At 39.1% G+C, this 17,341-nt stretch overlaps 1 protein-coding gene across 2 annotated transcripts in view; it reads left to right on the top strand.

The window, feature by feature from the left end:
* The first annotated feature begins 2,397 nt into the window (after positions 1-2,397).
* The window catches only part of RANBP3 (RAN binding protein 3), a 35,401-nt gene continuing 20,457 nt past the window's right edge, over positions 2,398-17,341 (top strand). For both annotated transcript variants that reach the window (XM_070943519.1, XM_070943510.1), the window contains exons 1-2: positions 2,398-2,435; positions 6,095-6,150. In XM_070943519.1, coding sequence (XP_070799620.1) covers positions 2,414-2,435; positions 6,095-6,150 — 78 coding nt within the window. In that variant the 5' untranslated portion in view covers positions 2,398-2,413. The remainder of the gene's footprint in view (positions 2,436-6,094; positions 6,151-17,341) is intronic.

Raw genomic sequence — 17,341 nt, 5'->3', positions numbered from 1 at the left:
CTGCAATGGTCATAAGTGTGAAAAACGGACATGTCACTTTTTTTTCAAAGCCGTTGTAACTTTGAAGGGTCACTAAATTAATGTTTGTTAAATCGGGGACTACCTGTAACTAGTCAGCTTATATAACACAGCTAACAAAACACAAAAATGACAACCATAACCAATTATATAGTTGATGCTTATCAGGGATTTAGGTAATACGGACCTAGCACCAGCACAGTCAACAGAGAAACTTTGTTGTACATAGATTATTCTATTTCAGACCTGGTTCCCGTCAGATCTATTGGGCCTGTAATTCAGAAAACCCAGAAAACAAACTGACATGACATTCTGGAAGGCTACATGTGGAAACCCTCAGTTTTGAGAAGCCTGTTTTAGCTCATTGTGATGAGAGCGAAGTGACTTGGCTGATGTGATAAGGTTTCTTCATGTCTTGTGCCCTTTGAGAAGAAGAGAAGACAAGATTCTCTGTGCTTTGTTAAAACAACACCAAGGCTGTGAAAGTGTGCAGTGACCCAGAAGAAGGCATGATGTCATCAATCCCACCTCCCCTTCCTTCATGACTCCACTCCTTTGTGAAGGTAAAGGTCAACCATTGCCATCATAGAGGGAGCCCATGTGGGCAGATGCCCCAGCTCAGATAGCCAGGAGCAGGATAAGCAAGGTTATGTTGGAGGAGAGGAGGATAACGTGGATATTCTGGGACACAGTGAGTAGGCTGCTTTTTGCAGTCTGTCCACTCCTACAGATATCAAAAATCTGTCGGCAGCTTTGGAAGGTTGCTATCAGTCTGACAGGAGGTAATTGGACAACAGTGTCTTCCTATGTTCCTAGGGAATTCTCATTGGTTGTCATGTCTTAATACTTTGAATACTGATCAGATCTATGAAAAATCCTTTCTCGAAGTAAACTGTTTTGTTTTCAGTTTTGACATTATGGCCACAACAACAGTGAATTTTAGTAATAATTTTGAGATTATAAAGCCCAGAACAAAATGCCATCTGTTTTATTCTTGTGTAGGACTGTCATTCTCTGACAGAGAGGAAAGACAGAAATTAATTGAACAGATACTGGTGTCCTCTCTGTTATTTTCTCTCTTGTGCTGCATGTGAATACACTACAGAATAATGAAAGCATAAAAATTAAAACCTAAATAACACAAATATTATAGTGTGCTACAGCTATTAAGGTATTGGATTGGAAAAGGAAAAACCTAATCCAGTTTCAGACATGGAAGCTCACTGAATGACTTAAGACCAATTCCTCTCTTGACCAATTGTCACAAGTTGCAGTTGTGGGGAAAAATAGAAGAAAGTCATATATAAATAGGTCACCTTCAGTTCCTGAATTGAAAATGAGAAAAATATAATAAATAAATGATTAATAAAATGAAAATGATAGTATCAATTATGTTGCTCTAATAATTTGTCAATTTATTAATTAATTAATAATTAATTCCATTACCACCGGAGCATACTGAAGACACAAGCAAAAATATATCTTTCATTAGCTCATATTTATTGCATTGTTGCTGTTAACTGCTTGTGATTGTACTATTTATATAAGGTATATATTTTAAACATATGCTTCCCTTTATTTTACCCCCTGAGGGTGATTACAATTATTATTTAGCATAATATAATTATATTATTATAATTTGTTACATCAGGAGTAAAATATTTTTATTGAACACGTATGCCACGATTCCTTTGTTCAATTAATATTAAAATGTATTACAAATCATAGAAATGATATTAATAAACATGCATATATTTTGTACATATAATTATATCTGTATATATAAATAAAATAACATAGTAATATAGATATAAATCATTCGCTAAGATTATTAGCAAATGCAGCAGTTGGCACGACCCGACCATGTGCTCTATTTAAAATAAAGAGCAGTACAACAGTTGCGCCTTTTGCCCATTGGAGCGGCCTCTTCTGTGACGGAACGTTCTCCCATACGCATGCGCTCTTCCCACAGGGTGTTCGAGTTTTACGGGATACTGATAACAGGGGTGGAAACAAACAGTGCGCATGCGTACCTGTGCATGAGCCGCCCCGCGCTCTCTCTCTCTCTCTCTCTCTCTCTCTCTCGTCCTTCGCCCGACTACGTCCATGCCTAAATCCTCTGCTGAACCCGCAAGACCGTCCGTGGGTGGAGCCTTTTGAATTAAGATTTTAACGTTTAGCAAAGACGCACATGCGCAACGGGTTTTACTGTTAGCTCCTCCCCCTTTTTAATCCTACTCCCTTTTTGTCTTTTACAAGCGGTCTCCTTGCCCCCTCGTTTTGCGCATGCCTCTTGGCGTCCCCTGTTGCTCCTAACGCGAGCGCGCATAGACCGGGCAGAGCGGCTTTGCCCGTCGTTGGCGCAGTGTATTGTGGGAGTGATTAAGGAAGTAAAATGGCGGACCTGGCCAACGAAGGTAGGTGGCCAGGACCGGGTGGGGGGATTGCGGTGGTAACAGTGATGGGAAAGAAGTGGCTAAGTGGAGTGAGAGGGGACGGGATGCTTTTGGGCCGGATGCTTCCCAGATCCTCAGTGGCCGTCTGGGGACTGCCCGGTTCACCAATACTGGCGTGCGGGCTACGGCCAGGCCGGACAAAGGGAGCGGCCTCCCGGTCCCCTAGGTGGGGAAGATGAGGATGTCCTCTGAGCATAGGCAGAGGGCTTTCTCAAAAGTTCAGCCTCAGGCTGCCCCCCTCTCCATCCTTCATGCGCTTTCCCTAGGGCAAGAGTGCCTCTGAGCATTTGTGGAGTGCTGTGCTAAGAGTGAGGAGATTTGGCATCACCCAAACAGAGTTCAACTCTGCTGGCTTTTCCTCCTTTCTTTCATTGACATAAAAAAAAGCTGTTTTGAATGTGCATGGAGACCTGGCAGAATTAACTAACCGTCTATCGTGTTTATGCTGCTTATCTTATTCTATCGTGTAAGTAGATTTGAAAGAATTGCCTCCGAACTTGGACAGTCGGGTTGTAAAGTTTCCCAGTTCTGCCCATTATGTTGAATTGATACTGATATGCCTTAAATTTCTCTAAGAAACGTCAGAGGTGAGAGTTCTTCACAAGTCTCGTATCAGCTAAGGAGATTTTAGGCAATCCATCACTAAGGCTGAAAGACCAGTGTGTCAGTTAAGAAGGAGCTATTGAGAGGGAATTTAATTCTGACTTTCCCTGTCAACTGTTATTACCAGAGCTGAATTTTTAAGCTACTTCTAATAGTTTGTATACGGTAATTTATCTGGATGTATGTGGATAAATTGGTAGGAAACACTACTGACTGCTAGAAATGAATAATGGTAAACGCACTTCATTCATTGAGTGCTTATCTGAGGTCCAGTAGCCCCTTCTTTGCAATAATTTGCCCATAGTAGCTACATCTCAAAATCAACGGGAATTAGTGAATTATAAAGGTAGCCAAGAACTAACTAGCCCTGGAATCATTCCTATTGATGCTTGGGCAGCAAAAAAGAGAAGAAAATAATGTCACAAATGTATATGTGTATGTGGAAATCTGCAAGCAGTATTTCCATTACGCTTGTTATAATAAACATCCATGGGCAGTTTTATAATATTTAAAATTGTTTTTTTAATCCAATGAAGGCATATGTATGTTTTAAAAAGTAGCATAGTGAAGCATCTCAACTGAGGCTGGCTTCAATACCAAACATAACTGTTTTTCTGTCTGCTCTTTTTTATTTGTTAGCACATCTTAGACGATCTGAATAAAATATGAGTGCATATGAGCATGGGAAGAACAGTTATTTCTCTTTATAAATATAGAACAGCAGAACAGCCTGTGATAAAAATGGAATATATTCCCTAAAATCTATAAAGTCATTATTACAATGAGAGGGCCTGAAAATGTATATGAAATATACTTCTCTCCTCACATCTCATGTGAATGAACAGTGCTTCCAGGCTATCATTAGTTCTATCTTTCTCCACTAATTTCTAGGACAACCTCAAAGATGAGATGTATAAGAATAAGTGCCTATCACCACAGCCTATCACGAAACATGTAGAAGAATGCCTTGGAATTTATGCAAATTGCTTATTATTTTGCATCTTGGACAAGAAGATAGATATAGACCTAGACCAATCAGAATCAGAAAGAATTTATGATGGAGGAAGCCATTCTCATGAACTCCTAGATGAAGTAATAGGTTAGAATGGCTAAGACTGTATAAAATAGTAATAAAATAGAAGTGCCATAATGGTAGAAAAAATAAGAGTAGCCCAATCAGGAAGAAATTAAAGAATCTACAGGTGCTGATAATATCATATTTTTATTTTTTGCTTACTAAAGCATGCAGCACATTCACAAGCAGCAATTTATATACTTAGCTTCTTTTCCCTATGTGCCTTCTACCCATATCTATGCCATATCTATATAATGCAGGTAGTCCTCAGCTTGCAATCAGAATTGAGTCCAAAATTTCTGTTGCTGAGTGAAACAGTTGTGAATTGTGCCCCGTTTTATAACCTTTTTGCCGTAGCTGTTAAGCAAATCACTGCAGTTGTTAAGTGAATCATATGGTTGTTAAGTGAATCTGGCTTGGCTTTGTTGGAAGCTGGCTGGGAAGGTTTCAAATGTGGATCACATGACCCTGGAACAGTGGAACTGTCATAAATACATGCCAGTTGCCAATTGCCCAAATTTTGACACATGACCTTGGGGATGTTGCAACGGTCGTGTGAAAACCAGTCATACGTCACTTTTTTTAGTGCTGCTGTAACTTTGGTCACTAAATGAATGGTTGTTAGTCAAGAAACTACCTGTACGGTATAATCTTGGGATAATCAAAACTTATCTGGCAAATTAGGTGGTTTAAAGTTTTAAGCATAATGTGCTTCAAGAAATCAGACACTTCTGTCAGATCAATCCTAAAATGTCTAGCCTAGCATCTTAATTCCTTCAGTGACTATCAAATTACATTTAGGAAACAATGACTTTCTTCTGATTTCAGCCTTTAATATTTCAAGGTAGGTTACATCTGAAATTGTAGGTTCTGTAATCAGCTGTAAATCTATTAGTTTGTCCAAGTGTTTCATTATTATTTGCATTTACTTGTCATAGAATATTGTGCTTATTAGAACATAAGAAAATCTCTGCCATATCAATCCCAAATCTGCTTCACATAACAGTTAACCTGATGCCTCTACAAAACCCATTAGTAAAGCAAGAAAATAGTTGCTTCCAAGTAACTGATATTCAGAATGCCTATAAATGTTGTTTCATAAACAAGTGTACTTCATTAATACTGCCATGAATAGAAGTTTACTCTTCCATGAATTTACCTTATCTCTTTTTAGAGCTGCTGTTAATTGGGCTAATAAGTTCTGGAGAAGTGCCAAATTTTATTTATTTTTATTTACTTTTATTTATTTCATTAGATTCATAACAGCATTGATTGCTCTTGTATTCTGTAATGCTGCTAAAAGAGCCCGGGGGTATCACAGACTATAATTTAGACTATAAGTCCTTCAAACATTTGTGACCCAATAGAACAAAGTGCATTTGTTGGATACAAGACTTATTTATAAACCAGTGATCACATTTTGGATGTTGTCTGTCTACCTGAAGCATTAGACATCATTATTTGAAAATTCTGAAATCACTCAACTTCAAAGCCTTTAGAATTAACAAGAAGAATAAATACTTTGTTTACTTGTTCCAAATATTCCTAAGACATTTTTCAGGACCAAATCCTTAAGAAGTAAAATATATAAAAGAAATTAGGCCGGATACATAAGTGAACATAGGAGGATAGTTGTTTTACATTGCATTAGTTCTCTTAGGAAAATGTATTGGTTGAAAAGATTTTAAGACCTTCTTTATTGCTGATATATCTAAGGAAATATCCTTAGATATAACCTGTAAGAGAGTTTGGTAACAGTAGGATGAGCATCTTGCTTATCAGCTGACCGGTCTTTAAGAGTCTTTTTCATCCACACCTGAATAGTGGTGGGAATGGGAAAGATATGGTTGACTAAGCAGCATTCATTTGTTAGAGCGAGAACTGCATGTGATATGTCTCAATATTAGGCAATATAAGATCTCTTTTATTTATTTCTTCACAGAAAAGCCAGCCATTGCACCTCCTGTCTTTGTATTTCAGAAAGATAAAGCACAGAAGGTAAGGAAGGCTAATGAATTATTCTTGCTTATAAATTGAGACAAGAGATTGGTGGATTTTTTTTTCAGGCTTAAATGGAATAAACTAAGAAGGTTTTTCAAGTCCTGTTCCTAATGGGAATAACATGATGTTGATTGATCTACTGAGGATTTTCTTTTGTATTACTGAGAAAACTGGGTCATGTTCCAAAATGTGTACTTAGTTCATGTACTTTATGCTTAGGCCTCTTGTGAACTTATACAACATCTAAGGTTATCATATATGATCTGGATAAAGCAGACAACCTACCTCTAGACAGCAGCAAAGAGATGAAAAAAACCATCTCTCTTTGCTGCTGACATTTTTTTTCAATGCTGATATGGTTTCCCTAACTCCAGCATCCCATATATGAGCAGTAGAAGGGAAATTGGGTGCATGGCTAACAGAAGAATCCTTGAGAAATCTCCTGGTTAAAAAACACAGAAGAATAGATAGATGAGACCTTCATATCCTTATTAATAAACGTGCATCTGCTCTTGAACAAGGGTGGTTTATAAATGGATTTTGTAAGAGAAAATAATATTAATGACAAAAAAATATTGGCTTGCCTCAAATGCTTTTGCCAATTAATCAAATTATTTGAATTTTTTTAAAAAAAATCCTACAAGAAACTCTTCTCCTTAATTTAGCGGTTCTATATCGAGTAGATTCTATACTGTCCAATTGTAATTCTCAGGGATTTGGAAGAATAATATTTTGCTGCTTTCTGAAGATACCATAGTTTATCATCTAAAAGAGTAGTCAACAATTGTGAGGCATATTTTCAAATGATATGCCTGATATTTCTTCTATCAAAAATGTTCAGTTGGTAATCAGTAACTTATTACAGGCCTTCTTCTTACATACATGATTAAAATTCTACACATAAAGTAAACATTAAAAAGCACAATACCTAAACATCTAAGAAACATAAACCTACAAATACAAAACTAAACATCTGATTTAAAAACATGTCCATTTTAGCTCTTCGCCTTTCCTTATAGATTCATTAACTACTTATTATTCTTTTATACCATTGTAATCACTATTTAAATTTTTCATTATTTCCCCTTATTTAAGCTATTAAATCCTTTGCCATCAACTTATTTTTCTCTACTTTTATAATATAATCCATAAATCAGCTCCATCTTTAATAAAAGTCTCTATAGATTTCTCTCTAATTAAGCATGTTAGTTTTGTCATAGCCACCAAGATTGAATGTGGATTTAAATATCCAGTCTTGTAACAATTGAAGCTTCTTTATTTTTCCTTTTCTCTGCATATAATAGTCTTGCTCCAGTGATCACGTACAACAATAAGACACCATGTTTTTTACTTAGTTCCTTCTTCCATAAACCCTAATAAGTACACTTCTGACTTCATCTGAAAAGGGATTTCTTTTATTTTCACCAATATCCTGTGGTTCAATAACCAATTTTTTTTGGCCAATTCACAAGTCCACCACATAGATTCTATTCTACTTCCCACATTTCCAATGTTTACTTTAAATGTTCTTATACATAGTTTCATAGACATCAAATGCCATCTGTACATCACTTTGTAAAAATTTTCTCTTAAATTATTGCACTGAGTAAAATTGTATTCTTCTTAAATGATAAGGAAAGCCTCTTAGCACTTAGTATTAGCATTTAGACTTATATATTGCTCCATAGTACTTTATTACTCTCTGAACGGCTTACAAAGTCAGCAATTTGCCTCCCAACAATTTGGGTCCTCATTTTACTGACCTCGGAAGGATGGAAGGTTGAGTCAACCTTGAGCCCATCAGGATTGAACTCCAGGCTGTGGGCAAAGTTAGCCTGAAATACTGCAATCTAAACACTGTGCCAACAGGGTTCTTCTAAGTTGGTACCGAACCTGATGGAAAATAAGCATGCGTCTTGTTTCAGAAATATACTTTTATGCAGATTGAATGTGATTATTATATCAAGTTATAAAGTTACTCAAAATGAATGTTTTTAATTTGGTGGCGATTCTAATATTTTATAGGCTCTATGTTTTTGCATTATCACCCTGCAGTTGACAGGCCCAGGAAAATATGAGTTTAATATTATATGGCTTTTTGTGTTGCTCTTAGGTCAATTCTAATATCCTTTTGTTTTTTCTTCTTCCTTAAATTGTTTCTATGAGATTGCTGGCTGCTCTAATAAGAGCAATGGTATACCTAAAGGGAAGATTTTACTTCCTCACCTGTGCAATGAGGAGCTATATTTGTCATCTTCATTTATTTTCTAGACTTCATAGCAATTAGTTCTGTATGTACTGTATATACTCCTGGATAAACCAATAATTTTAGATTACAAAATACACCACCGAAATTCGGTTTGGCTTTATCCATAGATGGGCTTATCTATGTATATATATGGTAATACTTTTTAAAAGTACCCATATATACTCATGGATAAGCCAAGTCTCAAATTTTCAACCAAAATACTATGAAAAACACATCACCCTCAGATAAGCCAATTGTGAAAATTTAAAACAAAATCTGTTCTGGAAAAGAACATTTATTGATTTGAAGTATTAAAACAAAGTCCTTTAGAATATATTGAAAAAATGTACAAAAATTTCAAGGATTGACCTATCTGCAGGTGGCACATTTATCATGATATTTTGTTAAAAATGTGAGGGTCAGTTTATCTGCAGAGGGGCTTATCTGCAAGTTTATACAGTAATGAGCATAGCTTAATTCCGTGATGGCGAACCTATGGCACGCGTGCCCAAAGTGGCACGCAAAGCCATGTCGCCCGGTATGCATGACGTTGCCTGTTTGTCTTCTGGGTTTCTGGCGCGTATGCACACAACGATCAGCTGTCCTTCACGTGTGCAGCAGTGCCCGAAAACCATTGTACGCATGGGTGCCGGCCAGCAGATTGTTGGGTGCGCATGTGTGCCAGAACCCGGAGGTTTGGCTTTTCCGGAGCACGATCCCTTCACGCGTGCAGCAGTGCCAAAAACCGGTGTGCACATGTGCGCTGGCCAGTTGATCATCGGGCACGCATGAATGCTAGAACCTGGAGGTTCAGCTTTTCTGGAGCGCAGCCTCGACAAGGACGCGCACGCATGACATTTCCGCGTGACCTTTTTGGCACTCATGCTTAATTTCTAAGCATAGCTAAAGACAGCTCAATACTTCAGTTTTGGAATTTGAAGATTTCATAGATTTTATTTAATTAATTAATTAATTAATTAATTAATTAATTAATTAATTAATTAATTAATAATTTTTATACCGCCCCCTCTCCCGAAGGACTCGGGGCGGTGAACAGCCAAAATTAAAAAACACACAATACAAACATTAAAATACTATAAAAATGAAATTAAATTTATCTTTGGCTTCCCCACTTTAAAACCCCTTACCCCTAAAATTCCCCAATTAAAAGATTTTTAACCCAGCCCGGCTTGCTGAAATAAAAAAGTCTTCAGGGCCCGGCAGAAGGTACGGAGGTCCAGGATCAGTCTTATCCCTGGGGGTAGCTCATTCTAGAGGGCGGATGCCCCCACAGAGAAGGCTCTTCCCCAGGGGGTCGCCAGGCAACATTGCCTGACCGACGGCACCCTGAAGAGGCCCTCTCTGTGGGAGCGTATTGGCCGGTGGGAGGTTATCAGTGGCAGAAGGTGGTCTGGTAAATAACCGGGTCCTAAGCCATGGAGCGCTTTGAAGATGAGAACCAATACCTTGAAGCGCACCCGGAAGACCACTGGAAGCCAATGCAGCTCGCGCAGGAGAGGTGTCACGTGGGAGCGCCATGTTGCCCCCATAAGTACCCGCGCAGCCGCATTCTGCACCAGTTAGAGCCTCCGAGTGCTCCTCAAGGGGAGCCCCATGTAGAGAGCGTTGCAGTAGTCCAGGCGGGAAGTGACGAGGGCATGAGGGACTGTACATAAGGAGTCCCGATCCAGAAAGAGGCGCAACTGGCATATCAGCTGATAGAAAGCCCCCCTGGCCACGGGGGGACATTTAAGTAACTTCAAGCATTTTTACCATACTGAACAGTCATTCAATTGAACTATTGTGAGAAACTTTCTCTGATCCTATTTCTCTTTGGGAAATGAAATGCAGGTTTAAGTTCCATTTGAGTAGAACAAAAAATTGATTGCCTGTGTTAGCCCTGAGAGAAATCAGAAATTTCTCTTTTATATTGATGTTTGTGAAGGTGATACAACACAGCACTCTGGTCAAAATAAAGGAATTTTATTTTGTATTTTGTCAAACAGTGCACTGCTGATTTCTTGTAATTTGGGGCATATAGAATCTGGTTGGGTTAATAATTACCCTGTTTCCCCCAAAATAAAACATCCCCTGATAATAAGCCCAATCTGGCTTTTGAGCGCATGGCAATAAGGCCAAGCGCTTATTTCAGGGTTCAAAAAAATATTAGACAGGGTCTTATTTTCGGGGAAACACAGTATATGTATGGGGTCAACATTGAGAAGATTGCATGCAGTGTCTCTCCTACAGAAGTTCTCCTGCTGGTTGGTTCTTTAATTACACGAAATATATAAGTACAGAAAAGTGTAATGCAGCCTGTCCTTTTTCATGTTTACTTTGTATAGCCTATTCATCATTTTGCCCAGGCTGGATTCCTCTGAGAGAGGAAATCTAATAATAATTTGCAAATATCTTTGTATTGCTTTGTCATTATTTGTTCCATGATTATATCTTTTGAGCTGCTGTCTGTTTTCCAAATAATTGGGATGTTTTGCCTAAAATCCAATACATGGTATATGTCTCGGCCTTGGTATGCTTTGAGTGCAGTGGTGAGTTGCTACCAGTTCGCACTGGATCGGGCGAACAGGTAGCAGCAGTGGCAGCAGGCTTTGCTCGCACACATGCGCATGAGTGAACCAGTAGCAACGGGATTTGGAACCCGCCCCTGCTTGAGTGGGCTGGTGAATTGTGTGAATTTATTTTCATAGTTCCTTTAGTTGATATATGTGAGAATTGAGGAAAAAGTGGCAGAATTAACCTAGTATTCACCATCCATAGTTTGTTTTTTTTAAAAAATTTTATTGTATTTTTATTGTTAAAGAATAACAGAAAAAAGAGAAAAAAAAACAATACAAAAATTAATAATAAAGAAAAAAAAATCATCCATAGTTTGGAAATGTCTTTTCCTTCCTTCCTTCCTTCCTTCCTTCCTTCCTTCCTTCCTTCCTTCCTTCCTTCCTTCCTTCCTTCCTTCCTTCCACATCTCTGCAGGAATTATCACCACCTTTCAAAATGACATGACTTGACTTCATTTTTGGTCATTTATTTGATTGGGCACTAGTTTTCATTTTTGAAAAACTTGGTCCCGAAGTTTAAAATGCTGTTTTGAGGGACCTTGAGAACTTGGTAGATCCATCTCCAGGAAATCAGGCAGTTTTGAGGGAACCCAGCTAATGACATCAGATTGTCTTTGCCAATCTGGCTGGAGCCTGTGGAGCTTGTTCATCTGTGAGTCAATAACAGGGAGAGCCTTCTTAAAATCTGACAAATGTTATCAGTGTTGCTTGTGATTCATATAAAGCCAAAGATTTACGGGGATAAAAGAGATGGAAGGATTGCACAGAGGCTGCTTGCCATTGGGGTATATGTGCTTGAATCCCAGCAGCTGCTGCTGTTAACACCCATCAGTTTATGATAGTGACATGGACCCAGTCTAGGAAGAAAAGCCCTTAATGGATCCTCCTCTGTCCTTTTGCTGCCTGGCACTGAAGGGCTGTTGTTCTTCTTTGCTCCCAGTCCCTTGCAGAGCAAAAAGGGCTGTCGGATTCAGGCGAGGACCCTCAGGGAGAAGCAGAATCTCCTCACCGGGCTATGGGTCACCCCAAATCAGCCAGGGGTGCAACCTTGAGGCTCCTGCCCCCTCAGTTGCTTGTATCCGAGCTGCTTCCTGTATTGGCAGGGTAAGTCAGAACCTACCAAGGACTTCTGGTGAAACTCTGTTTTGTTTTGTTTTTATTATTAATTTTCTTTTTTTAGTGTTCCTTTCCTCCTCCCTAAAATGCCTATAGTTTAACTTGTCAGCTGTGAGACTTGGACTCGTAATTGCTTCCCACCTGCTTGATTTCCTCTTTCTAAAATAATGGGAAGGGGGTTTTTTTTTGGTAGCTGACACAACAGATCTTCTTTTAGACAGAGAAGCTGTGTAAGCCAAATAGTCTCATTTAGTTCAGTATTGTCTCTGCATTGATTGGCAGTCGTACCTCAGGTTTTTGGAGAGATTTTCCCAATCCTGCTTAGAGACGTCAGAGTTGAGCCTGTGATCTTTTGCATGTATGCAGTATTTACTGAGCTACAGTCTTTATCCGGGGAATATTTTACAAAAGATAGTTTCTGAATTTCTTAGCCCGTAGGAAATAACAGGAGGCAGCAGTAGAGAGGAAGAGAAATTGGCCTCCACCTTCAAAAATGGAACAGGTGAGCCTTTTATGGAGAGCTTTTAAAGTCCCTAAGTAGTTACTCTTCCGATGAGGAGGCATATAATGATTAGAAAAGGGCATATGATGAGCATCTCAGACCACAGGCATGTAGTCTATAGCAATGTCATTTCTTATTCCTCTCATATTCACCCAAATGTGTATATGAAGCCAAATAACTCTTCATAAGATAAGAAGCTTGAATTCTTCTTTTTCCTGTCTCCTTAATTTATCCCAACTGCACTTTTCCTGGAAGTAAGTCTGGCTGAATGCAGTGGGATGAACACCTGAGTAACCGTGCACTGCATTTCTTTATTCAGAAGTATCAAAGCAGGAAAAAGAAGAGCCTCTGAGCAAGCCAAAAGGCTCTGTCAGTGGATGGAGGAGCCAGAGAGAACCGAAAATGTGTCACCCAGTGTGTTCCTTTGGAAGGAAGCTTTGAGCTTTATAAGTCAAAGCTGTAGCTTTCTCTCCTCTTTGGCTTCTCAGAAGGCAAGGCTTCCTTCCTTTCTTTCTGTGTGTGGCGGGGGTGAGGATGTAATGATATATGACTAAATAGGGGTCCGATTTACATTATTGTAGACTATGAGGAAAAATTGAATTTTAACCATTATAATAATAAGTAAGCCATGTGAGATAGGGGTGGATGAGTCTGCATGGATAAAAACTGCCTCATAGAAGGTTTCTATTTCAAGTGCCCAAAAGTGGGATACATGGGGTATTCATTCACCATACAATGCATATGATGTTAATGATAAATGTGATGCTATGGAGAATCTGTATAGCACTTCAAATACATTTGGTTATATCAGCATCAAATTTCAAATTGACTCAGTCTCTTCCTCTCTCACTAAAGTTTCAGGGCAGCTGCTGCTAAAACTGTGGTGGGGAGATAGAATATCCCCAGTATGTCAGAGATTATGTTCTTCTTCATTTTATTTATATTTATTCAGGTTTTCAAAATTATCACATTCTGCTCTTAATTTAAAAAAAAACAAACAAACCTGGATATTACTAAATGAGTCTTTGCACTGTGCCTAGAGGTTGCAATGGTTGGGCATGGTGTGAGTTAAGAAGAATTATGCCTAGAAGCTTCAGGAGGAATCATGAGTTTGGAGGAAATGAAAATCAATCAGTCGTCTGAAATAAAATGGGGAATTTGGGGGGGGGGCTTTGAGAGAGCCAGCTATATGGTCACATTTTGTTTAAAACAGTAATAATAATAGTTCTGTTTTATATGCTGCCTGATTCCTAATGACTCTGGGCAACTTAGAACTGTTAAAATATTTAAAAACAAAGAACAATAAACACTCACAGGGAATAGAATTTAAAGGGGGGGGGGGTGGCATCAATCATCCTCCAAAGGCCTGTAATGGGATTAGAAGTGCAAAAAATAGTATATGGTGTATTTGTTGGCTCGCTTCTGATTCAAGGGAGGGAGAGAGGATAGGCAGGGGCAGTTTTCTTGACTGGAATAATACTATACTGTATTTGTAAATATTATCTAAGTCAGCTGCTGTGGTGCCTGTCTATGCTGATTGCCCATCATGTAAGGTCTAGAAGTAGAAAAGGCACTTCTCTCTGTTACAGAGTCATAGAATTGGAAGGGCCATTTAGTACAACCCCCCCCCTTCTCAGTTCAGTGAGTCAAAACATCCCACACAAGTTGCTTAAACACAGCCAATGAAGGAAGCCCACCATGGAAATTATTTTCCTCTAACTTGAAATCATTGGTCCATTTCCTACACTTTGGAGGGATAGCAGATAGATCTTGAACATTCACATTTTATCTCGGCCATCTTTTGAGATATCTAAAGCAGTGGTCTCCAGCCTTTCTGGCACCAGGGACCAATTTAATGGAAGACAATTTTTCAATGGAAGACTGGAGAGGGTGGTGGTTTCGCGCGCAACCTACATCTTGTACATGTACAGACGAAGCTTTGCTCACTCACCTGTCACATGTGTGGCCCTATTCCAATCAGGCCACGAACCGGGGGTTGGGGACCCTTGATCTAAAGAGTATGTTCATAGCCCCATCAATCTTTTGGAGAAGAAAAAACTCTTTCCAATTCCTTCACTTTCTCTTCACAGGAGAGTTTCTAATCCATTGGTAATCTTCATTCTCTGAAATACGGTATTTTCCGGCGTATAAGATGACTTTTTAACACATGAAAATCTTCTCAAAAGTCGGGGGTCATCTTATACACCGGGTGTCGTTCTCCTGTAACAAGGCAGACCAGCCCGAAAGGGGTCTGACGAGCCTTAAATGGCTCTGGCGATCCAAGCTCTGACGATCCCAGCTGAGTTGCCTGCTAATCAGGCAACGCAGCTGGGATCGCCAGAGCCATGTAGAAGGAAAAAAGTTTTTTCCTTTTACATGGCTCTGGCGATCCAAGCTCTGGCGATCCCAGCTGCGTTCCCTGCTAATCAGGCAACGCAGCTGGGATCGCCAGAGCTATGTAAAAGGAAAAAAACATGGCTCTGGCAATCCAAGCTCTAACGATCCCAGCTGAGTTCCCTGCTAATCAGGCAACGCAGCTGGGATCGCCAGAGCCATGTAAAAGGAAAAAAGTTTTCCCCCTCCAGCTTGCTTACCTTAGCTGCTAGTTGCAACGCTTACCTTGCTTCGCTTGCCTGAATCCATTCCATCAGCAAGACACTCCCTGCCTGCAATCAAGCAGGCAGGGAGTTGTGGACTTCAACTCCCAGAATTCCTCAGACAACAAAACAAATCTGGCTGAGGAATTCTGGGAGTTGAAGTCTACAAGTCTTAAAGTTGCCAAGGTTGGAGACCCGTGTTCTATTGGGTAAGTTTTTTTCCCCTTTGGGAGCTTTAAAAAAAATAGTTAATTGGGGTTTTTTTAGTTGTTCTTTTTTAGACCTAGCCATTTAAAGTTTAGGAAGTTTTAAATTTAGTTTTCATATAAAAATAAAAATAAATTAAAATAAAATAATATTTGTGCAGCTTTCTGAGATTTAGTGTGTTTCTGTAGTGTTTCACTCTAACTACCCAAACACACAAAATCTCACAAAGCTGTATGTGGAATTTTGTGTGTGTGAAGTGTGAAAGTTGTTTTTATGGGCTTTTTGTGGCTGTGTGAGCTTCCTGCTTGTTGCAGGGGCCATTTTGGGTCTAGCACAGCTGCTTTTACATTGTGGGTGAGCCAGTTGATGTTTTTTAATTTTTATTTGGTGTGCATTGGAAGAGGGGAAGTCTTATACGGCGAGTATAGCCCAAACCCTATATTTTAACAGGAAAAGTCGGGGGTCATCTTATACGCCCAGTCGTCTTATACGCCGGAAAATATGGTAGTTACTCTTCCTAAAACGTTTGCTCAAAACTGGTCCCAGTATTTGAGGTTGGGGGGGGCACGACTTCCATGTGTGATTGCCACAAGGGAATAAATTCTCACCACAGGCAGGAGGTGCCGTTGATATTAGAACTCAAGCTGGTTCTTTCCAAGTTCTAATGGAGGCTTCTTTTGGCCCAGAAGTTTGTGTGGATGTTACTGATTTGGCAGTAAGGAAAGGCCACTGAATTGTGAACATGAACATTTCTTGTGCACCCGGGCTTGTGGCTTAATTATTTCAAACAATTTGAATTAGACTTTTCTGTACATAACATCCAGCGAAGAATTTTGTGTTAAACTTCATAGGTTAATCCATAGTTTAGCGTTATGTACACAAATGGCCTCTATGAAACTGTAGTGTTGGAACATGCTGCCCCTTCTCTTTCTTTTTCCATGCAACTGCGAGAAGGAAAATGTGATTTGTGATTAAGACTAAGCTACAAAATATTTATATTATCTAATGAAGTCAATTCAAATGTAGCATATAGTTAATTGGTTTTAAAAAGCTGGAGTTTACGTTCAACCACAGTTCTTGGATTGTACATACAGTAGAAATACAGGTAGTCCTCAACTTACAGCAGTTTGTTTAGTGACCATTCAAAGTTACAACAGCACTGAAAAAAGTGACTTATGACCACACTTGACTGTTGCAGCAACTTCAGGATCATGTGATCGAAGTACAGGTGCTTGGCAACTGGCTCATATTTATGATGGTTGCAATGTCCCGGGGACATTTGATCGCCTTTTGCAACCTTCTGACAAATTTATTTTATTTTATTTTATTTTATTTTATTTTATTTTATTTTATTTTATTTTATTTTATTTTATTTTATTTATTTTATTTTATTTTATTTTATTTTATTTTATTTTATTTTATTTTATTTTATTTTATTTTATTATTTTATTTTATTTTATTTTATTTTATTTCTATACCGCCCTTCTCCCGAAGGACTCAGGGCAGTGTACAGCCTGATTAAAAGCACAAAGACAGACAAAATTTAAAAATAATTAAAATTATTAAATGATAGTCCCATTTTTAAAAACCCAATTAAAATCTTTACCTTGATAGCTCAGCCTGGCGGAACAACAAGGTTTTGAGGGCACAGCGAAATACACGGAGATCAGAGATTTTACGAATTTCTGGGGGCAGCTCATTCCAAAGGGCAGGAGCTCCCACAGAGAAGGCCCTCCCCCTGGGTGTCACCAGCCGACATAATTTGGCCGATGGCACCCTGAGGAGACCCTCTCTGTGGGAGCGGACTGGCCGGTGGTAGGCTACTGGTGGCAGAAGACAGTCTCGAAGGTATCCAGGTCCAATGCCGTGGAGCGCTTTAAAGGTGGTGACGAACACCTTGAATCGCACCTGGAAGACCACTGGGAGCCAGTGCAGCTCGCGC

Source organism: Pituophis catenifer, unplaced genomic scaffold (genome assembly GCF_029215685.1).
Source record: "Pituophis catenifer annectens isolate HBS135680 unplaced genomic scaffold, rPitCat1.0.hap2 SCAF_1, whole genome shotgun sequence".
Classification (NCBI taxonomy): Eukaryota; Metazoa; Chordata; class Lepidosauria; order Squamata; family Colubridae; genus Pituophis; species Pituophis catenifer.
This window is presented reverse-complemented; position numbering and strand designations above follow the sequence as displayed.